General features: G+C 40.4%; 1 protein-coding gene across 1 annotated transcript; it reads right to left on the reverse strand.

The window, feature by feature from the left end:
• Window positions 1-13,412: 13,412 nt before the first annotated feature.
• On the reverse strand, window positions 13,413-15,744 carry LOC122643429 (DDT domain-containing protein PTM-like). The gene is made up of 5 exons (XM_043837050.1): window positions 15,167-15,744; window positions 14,819-15,023; window positions 14,427-14,712; window positions 14,195-14,319; window positions 13,413-14,093 (listed from the first exon to the last, which is right to left on the reverse strand). Exons 1-5 carry the CDS (start codon window positions 15,742-15,744, stop codon window positions 13,572-13,574), a joined length of 1,716 nt encoding a protein of 571 aa, XP_043692985.1. The 3' UTR covers window positions 13,413-13,571.
• Window positions 15,745-17,399: the final 1,655 nt, after the last annotated feature.

Here is a 17,399-nt window from a genome sequence, read left to right on the forward strand (position 1 = left end):
ATGGTTACAAGATCTTAGCAAGGGTATTCAGTCATATCCGCCGCAGTTGTCAGCTTCTGTATTGGTCAACCTTCGGTCACGCTGGTGGTTTCAGGTAATGTCACAACCCACTTGAACTGGCTGGAACCATGACTTGCAGCTTGCAACAGGGCCAGCCCTTACGTACCATGCTATATTTCCCATTGTTAATGGGATTTCCTGGGCCAATATTTGACTCAGGGGGGGTTGTCAAATGTTCGTGACCAATTTATGTCTCTGATAGCACGCAGATGATTGAAATACTTTATGGACGGCTAGAGGATTTATATTTCAGGTGATTATAATCATCTGACTGGGTTGAATTAGGGCTAGGAGATGCATGCATGCATGCATTAAATGGTACATCATGACTGATCCTTCCTTCTTCCTGGGATAGTCTGGATCTAAGCACATATTACTCACTCTGTCTTTTAATTTTGTGAAGGGATCACTTTATGACTTGACTTACTTCATGCTTCCAATTTTATCTTTTTTGTAGGAGGTCTCTAGCTAGCAAGTGTGGAATATGCAGAGAGAGAGAGAGGTTCTATACATAAGCACTCAATTAAATGCACGTTACACCGTCCAATGCAAAACATGGTGGGTAATCATGTGCACACAATTCATCCATAAGCATCATGGTTTTTGTTTCAGACCCTTAATTACACCTTAATGTCTGCTTTAGAAACTATGGTTGTGTAACCCCAAAAGTGTCAATATACTCTAGATAGAGTTGATGAGGCAATGACATCTTTTCTTTCCCTTTCGTTTTTGTATTTTATTCTCATAGTTGAGAATACAAAAAGGTTGTAGATATGACATGCTTGATGCACCTGTGGCACAGGAGCATCATCTGCTTCATGTGTGCCACAAGTGTGAAGTGGAATTATACTTTCTAGGTATCACTGGAAGTAAATCCAATGGCAACGACTACATTAGAAGCCTCATTGATTGGCTGAAGCAAAGAATTGAAGCATATTGAAATTAAGGGCGACAAGTATAGGATCATTTGTATGTTAGTGGTAGTATTGTAGTATTCTGTCTACATACAATTTGAAAAGCTCCAGCAATTTTGGTCAGCAGTGCAACAACAACCATAACCTTATCCCAACTAAATGGGGTCGGGCTACATGGATCCGATAGAGGTTAAAACAATACTAGGAAAAAAGAGAAGCAAAAAGCAATAACAATGAGTAAAAGGAGGTAAAAAGGGGAAAAAAAAAAAAAAAAAAAGAAAGTAAAGGAAGAAGTCAAAGCAGTAGTCAAAACATCATCCCAGAGACATCCTCCTACAAGGGTGGGTCGGCTACACGGGTCCTTGTCCTCCAAACAACTCTATCTGCGGTCATAGTAGGATTGAGCCCTACCAGACGCATATCCTTTCTTACCACTTCTCCAATAGTCATTTTAGACCTGCCCTACTACCTCTTTTGGTCAGTAGTGATGTTGTTTAATTAAGCTTTGGATCAGAAGTCTTCTTTGCGGATGCTTATTCCTTGCTGAACTCTCATCGTTTGGAAGTTGATGGCATGTTGGTTATGGCTTTAATGATCATTAGTGTAGTATCATCTTTAGGTTAATAGTTACATTATCATATTTTTTCTTGTCACTTTAAATTTCAGAAATTTACCTAGAAAGTTCAATATCTTGGTTGTAGGTAAGAGTGTGGACTCCCCATTGGGTTTGGGAATCCAACCAGACCAAGCTTCCTGTAATGTCTCATAATGTCAAACATCAGTGGGTCACTGGCCTCCATGTCAGAGCCGCACTAAAAAGATGCTTGAAGAAAGAACCTATTATTTTTCTCCCTGGGGGAATGTGTGTGAATATTCTCAAGCTTATGGGAGGAATATCACCAACAACATCATAACCTTATCCCAATTTAATGGGGTTGGCTACATGGATCCTAAAAGAGACAGAAGCGAAATAATAAAGAAATAAAGGGGGTGGGCATACAACATCGACACAAACTCTAGGGCATCTACCATAACTACGAACCGCTTCTTAACAACCCGACATTCTGCTCTAGGTCTCAAAATAGAGTGTAAAACATAGGGCAGCATCACATCATCAAAGTCCAACTAGAAGGGGTTGACCGCATGTGTATCTTTGATCTCCAATCAGCTCTATTTGAGGTCATACTAGGAACAAGGCCTAAGCAAAGCATGTCTTTCCTCACCACTTCTCCTATGGTTATCTTAGGCCTTCCCCTGGTTCTTTTGGTTCCCTCAATTAGGATCAGGTCACTCTTCCGAACTGGGGCATCCGGAGGCCTCCATTGAACCTGACTAAACCACCTCAAACGACTATCTCTAAGTTTATCATGTATAGGAGCAACTCCCAACCTAGCTCTAATAAGATCATTCCTTACTTTATTCTTTCTAGTTTTCCCACACATCCATCTCAGCATTCTCATCTCTGCAACACCAAGTTTATTTATATGACACCTCTTCAATCTTCATAGCCTAGCATTCCGTCCCATACATCATAGCTGGTCTAATGATAGTCCTATAAAATTTTCCTTTAAGCTTTAAAGGAATATGTAGATCACACAGAACTCCGGTCATAGCTCTCCACTTCATCCACCCTATTTAATCCTTTGGACAACATCATCATCTATGTCACCCTCCTTGTTTACGATTGATCCCATATATCTAAAGTGATCGCTTTGCGGGATCTCCCTCTCATCAGTATCCACCCCCTCATTATCCATCCCAGAGCTGCTAAAGTTACACACCATATGTTCAGTGTTATTTCTACTTCAGACCGTTTGATTTCAAGGCAGTTCTCCATAGTTCCAATTTGGCGTTAATCCCTACTTTTGCCTCATCTACCAAAACAATATCATTTGCAAAGAACATACACCAAGGTACCTCATCTTGTATGCCTCAGATTTAGTCGTCCATAATAAGCGCAAACAAGTAAGGGCTTAAGGCTAATCCTCAGTGTAACCCAATTGAGAATGAGAATTCACTACCTTGGCCCCCCAATGTTCTAATGCTAGTCAAAACATCAGCATACATATCTTTAATTAAGTCCATGTACATACTAGATACCCCTCTTCTCTAGAATATTCTAGATTAACTCTCTGTCATAGGCTTTTTCCAAAGATATAAACTGATTTAGATCCAAGCCTCCTCGACTTGAAGAAACCACCCTAAGCATAGGGTCATAGTAGGAGCCATAATATAGTCTTATACTTAGTTTATTTCAGTTCTACACTTAGTTTTATTTTTATGTTTCTAATTGAACCGGTTCAAATTGGTTGCATCCAATTGGTTTAATTTAAGTTGGTCTAATTTAAGTTAGTCTCTTTTACTTTAAGTTATTAGGGGAGATAAGTCTTTTTACCTTTTAAGTTCAAGTTATTTTAAGTTAGCTATTCCCTTCCATGATTTATGAAGGAGAGTTTAAATTGTAATAGGATTTAGGCATTTTAGGCCCTCAATAATAGAAAACGTGGGAGGCTCCCCCACACAATTAAAGTTTTTTAAAAAACTGTCTCTTTGTTGCTGGCTACTGCTGCTGTTGTTTCTCTTCTGAAATTGTCTTGTGAGTCATATCAAGACCCCCCATGTAAGTCATATCAGGGTTGAAGGGCTGATGGATCTCCAGTGACTCCTTGCATCTTGTAGATCGGAAGGTTCTTCTTCAAATCAGTCTTCAAGGTTGTTGCCATTGAAGATCTACTTTAATTAGTAAGTCATTTACTGTTTCAGCATTCCCCTCTTCTTCTTAATCCTCCAACCCGATCCATATTGTCTCCTCCATTAAAAACCCACCGATATAAACCCTAATTGTTCTAAATTCTGTCCAGCCTTGTTCCTCCATCCAATCTCAACCAAATTTCAACCACAGCCACCTCTCATCTCCTCCTCCACTCGACCTAACTTGCAGCCCCATCCAACCACTCAAACGCTATTTTACATTGTCTCTGTAAAACCCCGAAAACCCTAAATTTGTGTAGACCTAACCAGCCTTCAGAATTGCATCATACTACAACCGAACAACCCCCTCATTGTCCCTAGCACTCGACCTTAGCCCCTTGCCCTAATTCCAAGTTTAAACCCTAGTTTCAACCTAAATTCTTAAACCTGAAACCCAAACCCTAATTTCTGAAATTTTTTAATTTTGTCTAAACCTTGTTCAAACCTACCCTATTAGCTCTTCCTAGACCTGCCCATTAAAACCATATAAGATTTAACTCCATTCTCATAGACCTAACCCTAGATTTGACCTAAAAAACCACAATCTCACCCAATCAGTCAGCACCTTTGTGGGAGTTTGATCTACCTGGCTTCTAGTAGGTCTTCTACCTATCTAGGACTGCATTAAGTGGTATCAGCGCCACTGAATCCAGATCTGCCACCCCAACCTGATCCGATGACTGCAATCATGGCAATGCCCCAAAAGCTCTCGGCAGATCAGCAAGCTAAGCAAGCTGACCAGAGACTTCTTACTGAGAAGATGACACATTTGGAAGAGCTACAGGCTACACCTCTTAGGGACAGCAACCTCCCCTTAGAAAAGGACAGAATCCAAGCCAAATCTGAAGTACATGAAACCATGGGAAGAAATAGACATCACAGAGATCATTCCAGGAATCGCAGGGACTACAAAGATCATTCCAGAAATCACAGGGATCACAGAGATAGGAGCAGACATGACAGAGATGGATACAAAGATGACATAGACAGAATTAGAGAAGACCCTCAAAGGCCTAATTTTGAGGAACACTTGAGATCCTACTTCACTACAGATGAAGCTACCAATCGAAGATATGACACCCAGAAGGTAAAACTTGAGTTGAAGGAGTTCGATGAAAATCATGATCCTCAGGTATTCTATGACTGGCTTGCTGCCCTTGATGATTATTTTGATTAGTATGACTTGCCTGAAGACAGGAACATGAGATTGGCACGTACCAAGCTGGTTGGCCCTGCCGGAGAATGGTGGTGCACTACAGAGAGGGACAAGGAACTTGATGGCCATGCACCTACTACCTGGGAAGACATGAGGTATGACTTGAAGGAGAAATATCTACCTGGGCACATCAGAGCTCAGCTCCAGGATCAATTCAACTCCCTACGCCAAGGGACTACAACTGTAGCTGAGTACATGCAACAGTTTGATGCCCTTGCTTCTCCTACTGGCACTAGAGAAGGAGCCACTCAGATGTTATCTCGGTTTCGACGGGGATTGAGAGCAGATATTGTTAGGGCTATTGGAGTGGCTGATGTTAGAGACATCAAGGACTGTTTTGAGAAAGCTCTAAAGGCTGAGGAATTATTGCCTAGAAATAGAAGATTTAATTCCTCTACTGAACACACCAACAAAACTTTTACAGCATTCAAGTCTACTACCAATGGTCATACTCAAGTTGGAAATTCTGCTACTGGTCCTACTCGATCAGGCTACTTTGTTGGTAGTTCTACCCGCCCTATAGCTCCTCCACGTGCTGATCATAAGGGTAAACCCCCATGGACAATAGTGATCCTCACAAGTGTTTCCATTGCAATGAGATTGGACACTATGCTAGGGAGTGCCCCCAAAAGCATAAATTTGTTAATATGGCTAAGAAGGAAGATGAAAACCCTGATGATGACAATGAATCTGGTCTCTATGCATATCCCCCAGATGATGACGATGACTTAGCTGATTACTTTGACGAGTTGGGTGGTGATGCTCGAGGTGTTCATCTTATTACTCAAGTCTTCATGGATGATGTGATAGAAGATGGAGAAGTGGTTGTGAACAATCCACAGGAAGGCATTCAAGTTGCTGCACTTGAAGAAGTGGAGCTCGATGAGAAGGATATCCACATTGAAGACCCTATGGAGGTTGAACTCATAGAGTTTGTGATGCCCCCTTGGGTCTTTAAAGAGAAGGCCCCACAACTTGAAGATTATGTCCCTAATGTTCCAGCCTCAACAGAATTCTACCCGGGGAGTGTTAGAGTTGCTGCCCACATGTTGCTTCCCCCTCATCAACACAAAATTCGTGGACGGGTTTCTTCACAACATCATAGCACTTGGACTCCTACTAACGATGTCAAGAAGCTTAGCCCCAACTTGCATAAGTGTTGCATGGATTTCACCCATTCATTGGAGATGAATATTTCTAAGTCGGGGAGAGTTGGATCTAGATGTAGATCCAAGCCTCCTCGAGTTGAAGAAACCACCCTAAGCATAGGGTCATAGCAGGAGCCGTAGTATAGTCTTATACTTAGTTTATTTCAGTTCTATACTTAGTTTTATTTTTGTGTTTTTAATTGAACCGGTTCAAATTGGTTGCATCCAATTGGTTCAATTTAAGTTGGTCTAATTTAAGTTAGTCTCTTTATTTTAAGTTATTCGAGGTAGATAAGTCTTTTTAACTTTTAAGTTCAAGTTATTTTAAGTTAGCTACTCCTGTCCACGATTTATGGAGGAGAGTTTAAATTGTAATAGGATTTTGACCTTTTAGGCCCTTATTAATAGAAAACGTGGGAGGCTCCCCAACACAACTAAAGTTTTAAAAAAAATCGTCTCTTTGTTGCTGGCTACTGCTGCTGCTGTTTCTCTCTTTTGAGATTGTCTTGTGAGTAATATCAAGACCCCCCTTATGAGTCATATCAGGGTTCAAGGGCTGGTGGATCTCCAGTGACTCATTGCATCTTGTAGATCAGGAAGTGGTTCTTCAAATCTGTCTTCAAAGTTGTTGCCATTGAAGATCTTCTTTAATTAGTAAGTTATTTACTGTTTCAGCATTCCCCCCTTCTTCTTAATCATCCAACCCAAGCCCCATCTGCCCTAATCGACCCACATTGTCTCCTCCATTAAAAACCCATCGATCCCCATAAACCCTAATTGTTCTAAATTTTGTCCAGCCTTGTTCCTCCATCCAATCTCAACCACATTTCAATTACAGGCCCCTCTCATCTCCTCCTCCACTAGACCTAACTCGCAGCCCCATCCAACCACTCAAACCCTAATTTACATTGTCTCTGTAAAACCCCAAAAACCCTAATTTCCTGTGTAGACCTAACCAGCCATCAGAATTGCATCATACCACAACCGAACAACCCCCTCATTGTCCCTAGCACTCGACCTTAGTCCCTTGCCCTAATTCCAAGTTTAAACCCTAGTTTCAACCTAAATTCTAAAACCCAAAACCCTAACCCTAATTTCTGAAATTTTTAAATTTTGTTTAAACCTTGTTCAAACCTACCCTATTAGCTTCTCCTAGACTTGCCCATTAAAACCATATAAGATTTAACCCCATTCTCATAAACCTAACCCTAGATTTGACCTAAAATACCCCAATCTGCCCCAACCAACCAGCACCTTTGTGGGGGTTTGATCTACCTGGCTCCTAGTAGGTCTTCTACCTATCTAGGACTACATTAAGTGGTATCAGAGCCATGGATCACCATGGCAATCCAATGTTGAATCCAGATCTGCCACCCCAACCTGATTCCATGACTGCAATCATGGCAATGCTCCAAAAGCTCTCGGCAGATCAGTAAGCTATGCAAGCTGACCAGAGACTTCTTACTGAGACGATGACATGTTTGGAAGAGATACAGGCTACACCTCTTAGGGACAGCAACCTCCCCTTAGAAGAGGACAGAATCCAAGTCAATTCTGAAGTACAAGGAACCATGGGAAGAAATAGACATCACAGAGATCATTCCAGGAATCGCAGGGACTACAGAGATCATTCCAGAAATCACAGAGATAGGAGTAGACATGACAGAGATGGATACAGAGAAGACATGGACAGAATTAGAGAAGACCCTCAAAGGCCTAATTTTGAGGAACACTTGAGATCCTACTTCACTACAGATGAAGCTACCAATCGAAGATATGACACCCAGAAGGTTAAACTTGAGTTGAAGGAGTTCGATGAGAATCATGATCCTCAGGTATTCTATGACTGGCTTGCTACCCTTGATGATTATTTTGATTGGTATGACTTTCCTGAAGATAGGAAGATGAGATTGGCACATACCAAGCTAGTTGGCCCTGCCCGAGAATGGTTGTGCACTACAGAGAGGGACATGGAACTTAATGGCCATGCACCTACTACCTGGGAAGACATGAGGTATGACTTGAAGGAGAAATATCTATCCAAGCACTTCAGAGCTCAGCTCTAGGATCAATTCAACTCCCTACGCCAAGGGACTATGACTGTAACTGAGTAAATGCAGCAGTTTGATGCCCTTGCTTCTCCTACTGGCACTAGAGAAGGAGCCACTCAGATGTTATCTCGGTTTCGACTGGGATTGAGAGCAGATATTGTTAGGACTATTGCAGTGGCTGACGTTAGAGACATCAAGGACTGTTTTGAGAAAGCTCTGAAGGCTGAGGAATTATTGGCTGGAAATAGAAGATTTAATTCCTCTACTGAAGACACCAACAAAACTTTTACAGCCTTTAAGTCTACTACCAATGGTCATACTCAAGCTAAAAATTCTGCTGCTGGTCCTACTAGATCAGGCTACTCTGTTGGTAGTTCTACCCGCCCTACAGCTCCTCCACGTGTTGATCACAAGGGTAAAGCCCCCATGGACTATAGTGATCCTCACAAGTGTTTCCATTGCAATGAGATTGGACACTATGCTAGGGAGTGCCTCCAAAAGCATAAATTTGTTAATGTGGCTAAGAAGGAAGATGAAAACCCTGATGATGACAATGAACCTGGTCTCTATGCATATCCCCCCAGATGATGATGATGACTTAGCTGATTACTTTGAAGAGTTGGGTGGTGATGCTCGAGGTGTTCATCTTATTACTCAAGTCTTCATGGATGATGTGGCAGAAGATGGAGAAGTGGTTGTGAACAATCCACAGGAAGGCATTCAAGTTGCTACACTTGAAGAAGTGGAGCTCGATGAGAAGAATATCCACATTGAAAACCCTATGGAGGTTGAACACAGAGTTTGGGATACCCCCTTGGTTCTTTGAAGAGAAGGCCACACAACTTGAAGACTATCCCTAATGTTCCAGCCTCAACAGAATTCTGCCCGAGGAGTGTTAGAGCTGCTGCCCACATGTTGCTTCCTCCTCACATTCGCAAAATTCGTGGATGGGTTTCTTTACAACAGCATAGCACTTGGACTCCTACTAATGATGTCAAGAAGCTTAGCCCCAAGTTGCATAAGTGTTGCATGGATTTCACCTATTCATCAGAGATGAATGTTCTAAGTCGAGAAGAGTTGATATAGATCCAAGCCTCCTCGAGTTGAAGAAACCACCCTAAGCATAGGGTCATAGTAGGAGCCGCAGTATAGTCTTATACTTAGTTTATTTCAATTCTATACTTAGTTTTATTTTTGTGTTTTTAATTGAACCGGTTCAAATTGGTTACATCCAATTGGTTCAATTTAAGTTAGTCTCCTTTATTTTAAGTTATTCGGGGTAGATAAGTCTTTTTACCTTTTAAGTTCAAGTTATTTTAAGTTAGCTACTCCCTTCCATGACTTATGAAGGAGAGTTTAAATTGTAATAGGATTTTAGCCTTTTAGGCCCTTATTAATAGAAAATGTGGGAGGCTCCCCCACACAATTAAAGTTTACAAAAATTCTCTTTGCTGCTGGCTACTTCTGCTGCCATTTCTCTCTTCTGAGATTGTCTTGTGAGTAATATCAAAACCCCCCTTGTGAGTCATATCAGGGTTGAAGGGTTGGTGGATCTCCAGTGACTCCTTGCATCTTGTAGATCGGGAGGTGGTTCTTCAAATCTGTCTTCAAAGTTGTTGCCATTGAACATCTTCTATAATTAGTAAGTTATTTTAATCCTCCAACCCAAGCCCCACCTGCCCTAATTGACCCACATTGTCTCCTCCATTAAAAACCCATCGATCCCCATAAACCCTAATTGTTCTAAATTCTGTCCAGCCTTGTTCCTCCATCCAATCTCAACCAAATTTCAACTACAGCCCCCTCTCATCTCCTCCTCCACTCGACCGAACTTGCAGCCCCATCCAACCACTCAAACCCTATTTTCCATTGTCTCTGCAAAATCCCGAAAACCCTAATTTCTTGTGTAGACCTAACCAGCCATCAGAATTGCATCATACTACAACCAAACAACCCCCTCATTGTCCCTAGCATTCGACCTTAGCCCCTTGCCCTAATTCCAAGTTTAAACCCTAGTTTCAACATAAATTCTAAAACCCGAAACCCTAACCCTAATTTCTGAAAATTTTAAATTTTGTTTAAACCTTGTTCAAACCTACCCTATTAGCTTCTCCTAGACCTGCCTATTAAAACCATATAAGATTTAACCCCATTCTCATAAACCTAACCCTAGATTTGACCTAAAATACTCCAATCTGCCACAATTAGCAGCACCTTTGTGGGGGTTTAATCTACTTGGCTCCTAGTAGGTCTTCTACCTATCTAGGACTACATATAAACACTATATGAAGATCTTTCTTGCCCTCTCTATATCTTTCCATGAGTCTCCTCAATAAGTGAATTGCCTCCAAAGACGATTACACCTATAAAACCTTGTGGATTATGGATGGACCAAGTTTTTATAAGATACTTGAAAGAACCTATTCTTTTTCTCCCTGGGGGGTTGAACCCAGAGTATGAACCTATTTGTATACAGATCTTGGGAAAAGTCCTCTCGCATCCTTATATGAGGTTGTGGCTATCTACACAGTGAAGAAACAATAAGACAAACTATGGATCTAAGTCCCTTCTTTGAGAAATCTGCATTGAGTAAGTCCCTTCTTTCCTCTAGACTAAAGAACCTAAGCTGATGACAAAAATCGTCTCAGATGTGAAAATTGTGGGAAGACCATACACAACAAGGAAACTTGTTGGGATCTCCATGGCCGTCCACCTAAATAGATTGTTGGTGCATCTAGAGGAAGCAAATCTGGAGGAGTCAGAGCTCATTCTGTAGTTGCCAGTACTGATCATTTTGGGATCCCACCTACTTCAGGATCACAATCTGATGGGGGCTCTCTTTCAATAGAAGAGATTGAGACTTTTCGACAAGTCTTAGCAAGGTTTGGGAATACTAGTAATGCTACTGCTTCTACCACTTCCACATTTGCTCAATCAGGTACCTCAGTCACCACCTTACATGCCTCTAGTTATGCAACCTCCACTACTGGATTATATACTCCAGTGCTTCGGGTCATATGACTAGTATGTCTAGTAATTTTTACTCCTACAGTATTTGTTTGGGTAGAGATGAAGTCAGGACAGATGATGGCACAGTTTCACCTATGTCCAGGTAAGGGAAATATTCAAGCCTCACCATCCATTTATCTTGATTCAGATTTACACATTTCCAATTTTACTACTAATCTTTTGTCAATCTATCAAATCACCAAATCACTGAACTGTAGTGTTACCTTTTTTCCTACTCATTGCCTTTTTCAGGATATGGTAATGAAGGGGAAGATTGACAGTGGAGGTGAGGAGAAAGGGTTGCCTCTGCTTTATTCAACGTCTTCCGGTTTGAGTGTTTTGCAATCTTTTGTTTGTGAGAGTAAAGCTTATGGTAGAGGTGAAAATGGGAGTGATAATGCTATGTTGTGGCGTCAACGCCTAGGACACCCGTCTCTTTCTGTTATGAAGAAACATTTGTTGCACTTATTTTCTGTTGCATCTGAATCATATGTTTTGCAATGTGAATCTTGACAATTTCATAAGCATTGTAAATCTTATTACCCTTATCATGGCGCAATAGAACAGATTCACAGTTCCATATTGTTCAACCTGATGTTCAGGGACCAACCCCTTCCCCTATGATTGGCTTCCGTTATTTTGTTACATGAAATCTTAACATCTAAGAAAACACCAGCCAAGCATAACATGAAGACAGGCAGGTTGTTTACCCCCCCCCCCCCCAAAAAAAAGGGTACCCTGTCCAACTCCCTCCTCCAAATCATTTGAAGATCAAGGGCTTCTTCATGTGGGAACATTCCCTTGGCCCTTGGGGCTGCTGAAATTTCTCACGAAAGAGAATGGTGGATTGTGTTTAGGCCATCAAAGAGCATTGCAATAAAATTGGCCAAGTTTTATAGTAGATCTATTAGGATTTGGGAGTTATTAGCAGTGGGGAATTTTGTAATGGGCTTCAGCTTTATTTCAAGTGTCTATGGGCTTAAGTATCAATTGGGTTTTTGACCTTTGGGAATTGAATTATCCATGTAGAGTTTAATTGATATAAATTTTAGGGTTTCAAGTACATTTTGTTCCTGAAAGAGTCAGTATTAATTAGTAGTTACTTGGAAAAGAGTTCAGGTAAATATGGAATATCTAAATTAGCAAGTCTACCTATTAGAGAGTCTATATTTATCTTGTTCCATTCTTTTTCTTTGAGATAATTATAAATTTTTGAATAAAACTGGACATATGGAATAGAAGGGAGTTGGGTTGGAGTTTCTAGTTGAGGAGCCTGCAAGTTTCCCTAGGTTTTGTTTTGGTTAACATCCCTTCTTATCTATTCTCAAGATTCCCCTAGCTGTCATTATGTTTTCTTATCTTCTCTTATTTTCTTTTTATATCAATGTTGCCATTATACTTGCTGTTAGGGTTTGACTTCCATTATTCTTGAGGCTATGTTGCTGTCATTTTCTTCTCATAATTGTGGTATAGTCTAAATTTCTTCTGTTCCCTGTTCATCAATATTATTTTCTGTGGTTGGGTTTTCCCTGTAAGGGTTTAAATTTGTTACCAACTCACTCTGGATATCCTAGGTTTCAAAGATCCAGAGCTGAACTGCGAGGAAATCATGGCAGGAATAGAGCCCTAACAGATTAGAGTTTACAGGGATAAGAGAAATTAGGGCAAGTTCAAGGACAAAGAACTGCTATGGGTCTGTTAGAAATAGCATGAACTGTACTTGGTAATTACCCGAATAAACAGAAATCCTCAAGAAACTAAAACCTAAATGATATGATACTGATAGTTCTAATATGGTACTGAAATCTAAGATTTAAAACCTTAGCAGAACAACACCCAATAGCAGCAAGTAATATTGATGAACAGAACCAAAGAAGATTCAACAAACGCCACAGTTAGGAGGATAGCACCACAAAAAATAAAAACAAACAAGAAAAGATAGGGAACACCAACTACAGCTAATGGAATCTTGGACGCGACTAAAAATGACTGTAGCAAAAGCAAACTTAGGAAAACCTGCAAGCTCCTAAATTGAACACTCAAACCCATCTCCCTTCCATTACTTAGTCCCTTAACCCTTACTAAGTAATTAATAACACTCAAACCTCTCTCTCTCTCTCTCCGGGAGCCTCGTGCACTGGGACGCTCTTTTTTATATAATATCTGGAAAAAAATATATTGGTTATCAGACCATAAAATTTACTGAAGTATTAAAAAACCACAAAAATGCTTTCCACATGTACCAAGAACCAGAAGAAATATCAAAAAAATGGAAAAACATCCATTCTCCTGGTTCTGAAAAGATATCATGATCCTGTAGTTCTGAAAGGATATATCAACAATTCTACATACCAAAAAGAAGTTCAGGGTATATAATACACAAAGAAAAATTAAGAGGATGAAACATTTTATAATTTCATCATCAAATCATGAAGTTGATTTTGAAAAGACACCAATTTTGGCACAAAAGGATCATGGCGTACCCCACTGGTAGGTCTTTGTTACAGTGGCCACACTGGTAGTTCTCAGGAATCTCTCCTTTCGATAGAAGGTATGAGAGTCCCCTTTTCTTGGAGGGTTTCATTACTCTGCCACCCTCACCAGGAAGCTTTTCTGGACTCTTCTTATTGGCCATGCGAGCTAGTTTTCTTTCTTCGAAAGCCCTCAAGAGATTCAAAGGAACATGACACTCATCCAGCCAATATTGCTTCCTCTCACTAGAGGATATTTCAAGCATGGTTCCATGTCTGCTGACAGTTTCAGGAATACTTTTTCTCTTTCCAAAATCTAGAAGATACTTCACCTGTGATGCTTCCACGCACTTCCTGCGTATAGTCACCTTCTTGAATGACCTCATTAATTTTCTAGATTCCTTGGATAATAGAGAACGAACTTTATTGTTCTCAAGCTCATCCCATCTAATATATGAATCAAGCTCTCTAACCTGATAAGATAGTAAAAGTAAAAGATCAAGGAGGAAAAATGTTCTGAGATAACACTTAAATAACAAGATAGTTTGATATAATGAGGTCCAGTAATTATTACCAGCAAAGCAAGGTGTGGGACACTTGTCGACATCTCGAGAGCAGCTCGCCAAGCAATGTATCTACTTCTCTTAGCTAAATCTGTACCATCAGCATAATATATTCCCGGTATCTTCTTACAGCCACCTGCAAAATTTTAACTCAACCAATTTAAAAAAAAAAAAAAATCACTATATATTTTTCAGATTCCAGTTCCGCTACTAAAACATCAAAGTGAAAAAATAAATGCACACCTTGTCGGCCTCCCGTGGAGGCCAAGGAGCGAGGCAAGCCCTTCCAATGGAAAACTTGGCGTGACAGCTTTCCACCCCTCCAGAAGATACCTGATTTGGCAGCAGCAATTGAATAAGAGTTGGAATCAGCATCCAAAAATCTGGCTTGTTTTTTGCTGATCCCATGCTTAGAGGAAACATTTACTGGAGTTGCCAAGACATGTGAAGCTGAACCCATTGTAACAACAGAATCCACCTGTTTTAACCACTCTGCTGATAGTGCGATCCGGCTCAAATTTGACTCCAACTGTAGAATCAAGGTAAATTAACCAAACAAGTAGCAAAGGAGAAAAAGAACAGCCACTTATACAAAATATGAAAAGCTACTATTCTAAATTCAGATAACTCCTTACATTGAGTAGCTGACATTTCACTGATGCAACATTCGATGCTTTAAGAACACTTTTACGCCACAGCTTAATATGATGTGGATTCTGCCATGGGCCTGATAGAAGCCCACGCAAACGTTCTTCAATGAAGAGAATTTGACAAATGACATCAATAAGATGGCCTTTCCGGTTTCTCTTAGAACAAAGACCAACTGCCTCACTTTTACGACTTCCAGAGTTCCAGGAGAACTCACATTAAACAAGCAGCTCTCACTTTCAGATGGACTTTTGCAAGAGAAGCACCAACCACAATTTTCTTTCTGTCCATTTAAATAGAACTGCTCCATAGTCGACCAACAAAATTTTGATGACTTTTTACAAATGATCTTCAACTGTGCAGAAATTATTTCCTCAGCAGATCTTTTGGGGTCATCATTTATGTTGTCTGCTGATTTACGCATTAGCACTTCTGCAACAGATGCTGCAATCCGAGCAAAATAGTAATAGTGAACATAACAACCAGGTTCAAACTGCATTTGAGCTACCATCCCTTCTCTTGGATTAATTAAGGATGATGTAGGTCCAGGGAGTGCAGATTCCAAATTAGTCTCTTGTTTAATACGGTCAACATGTTGCAAGGTATCTGTTCCAATAGAACAGTGGAACTTTTCAGGGATTTCAGATGCAACTGTAGTAGAAGCAGATTTATCAGAGCAATCTAATTCAGGTTTATGAGACACCTGAATGCCTGCAGCAGCATTCGAAATATCTGCAGAGCCCTCAGAGCTTGCAAATGGACTTACCATCTCTATAAACTTGTTCATGGTTACTGAATCAACCTGGCTAACAGAATCAAAAACATGCTGACGAAAACTTTCAGTTGTAACGCTATTAACACCATTTTCATTTGGCTTCCTTTCATCAATAGCCTCTTTCTTAATTTCTTCCATCTCTAAAACTGGCATAGTTTAGGACAAATGGAGGGCAGAGCTTTGAGGCTCCATTTCCACATCAGTACATGCAGCAAGAGACTGTAAATTGGAGTGACCTTTAGCTCCACTTGGATTAACAGATATGTCCCAATGCATGGAGATTGCTCTTATTATTTCACCATAAAGACTTTCTGAAGATTTGAGGACTTCAATAATGGCATCCAAATCATTCTTGTGGTAATAATAGTATGAAAAGTCTGTGTCACATGAATCAAACCTGCAAAATTAAGCAACATATATGCATATCTCCAAATGATGTAGGCCCTGGATGCAGCCATGAAATTTCCCTAGCGAAGGCCCAATTATCTATAGACTACATTAGTCAAATGTGAAAGTTTTTCCTTTTTTAGAAAATGCTCTTTAGGTCCATCATTAGCCACATTTTGGCCGGAAAGATAACCAAGGAATTTTAAGGTCTGTGGTCTTCATTAACCCAGTCGTTGTAAACCAAAAAAAGAAAAGATACAAGGCCATTTATATTTGACAATTTTTTAGGGTTATTAAAAAAATTCTCATGAGAAAGGCATCAACTCCAGATTCCAGAATACATACATGCAATTCATAAAGAAAAAAACGGTATTCGTGTTTTCTTTTACGAATTCGTTTTCTCTATCAATGCAATGGAAAAGAAAGAGTTTAGCAACTAAAGAGGAAAACAAAAAAGAAGCGAAAGAAGAATAAATTATTTGTAGGGTCCCCTGCAACTACGCACTGTTGCAGTGTGGTTCCCTGTTGTGAACTTGTCTTTTTCTAGCTTCTCTCAAAACAATATCAAAAGCAACGTTTGAATTGGACAATGTTGAATACTCCAACTGGTTATGACTTTGATAAACGGCATTACCCTTTTAACATAATATCTGGTACCTCCCTTTTTGATTGTAGGATGGTTTTAGTGTGCACTGAAGCCTTGCCATGATCTTTACACTGTAGTTTCCCCCTACTGGCCTTCATTTCTTCACCTACTTTTCCATTTCTTTTTACTCACTACCTTCCCATCTACTGGATTAAGTAAGTGGTTCTACCGACGTGACAGGTACAAGCCTTGGGGAATGCGAAGGAACTCTTTTCTTTCTTATTTTCTCTGTTTTTGCTTTGACATTATTGTTGTCGTCTGAGTCTTATTCTTTCCTGATCTCTTGGCTTTACGGTTCCTTTTTTCTTTTTCTATTTGGCTTGATTGGTGCTTCCTTTGCTGAATGGGTCACCCATCTTGCTATCTTATTTGTTTGCCTTCTCGGTTTGATCCTCTTGGTAGGGTCTTGCCGTTTCTGTGTTGGGTTTTTTCACATCTGGGTGTTCCTTTGGGTTTGGTACGGTTGTTGCCCTTTTGGGGTTTCTCTGTAATCTTGTCTCCTTGTCATTTCGTGCTCACCCACGAAGATCCCCTGGTTCTGGCAATCAGCGTCCCTATCGGGGTCGTCGCCTTGATGGTTCTGGGAATGGTTGGCCTGAGGTTCCCTCTCGTCTCCACCCTGCTGCCATTGTTAGAAGTGGAGCTGGTATTCTCCATGTTCCGGATTCTGTTTGCACCAACACAAATGGAAGTTATCTTAGCAGATTTGACTACAAGGATACTCCTATGCTATTTGGGTTTACTGTTGGTTTTCTAAACC

Source organism: Telopea speciosissima, chromosome 10 (genome assembly GCF_018873765.1).
Source record: "Telopea speciosissima isolate NSW1024214 ecotype Mountain lineage chromosome 10, Tspe_v1, whole genome shotgun sequence".
Taxonomy (NCBI): domain Eukaryota; kingdom Viridiplantae; phylum Streptophyta; class Magnoliopsida; order Proteales; family Proteaceae; genus Telopea; species Telopea speciosissima.

Coding starts and splice junctions, on each gene's coding strand:
- LOC122643429 (XM_043837050.1), bottom strand. CDS start 15,744: ATGGAAGAAATTAAGAAAGAGGCTATTGATGAAAGGAAGCCAAATGAA. Junction 14,320..14,426: donor CTCCACGGGAGGCCGACAAG/GTGTGCATTTAT, acceptor AAAATTTTGCAG/GTGGCTGTAAGAAGATACCG. Junction 14,094..14,194: donor TCCCACACCTTGCTTTGCTG/GTAATAATTACT, acceptor CTATCTTATCAG/GTTAGAGAGCTTGATTCATA.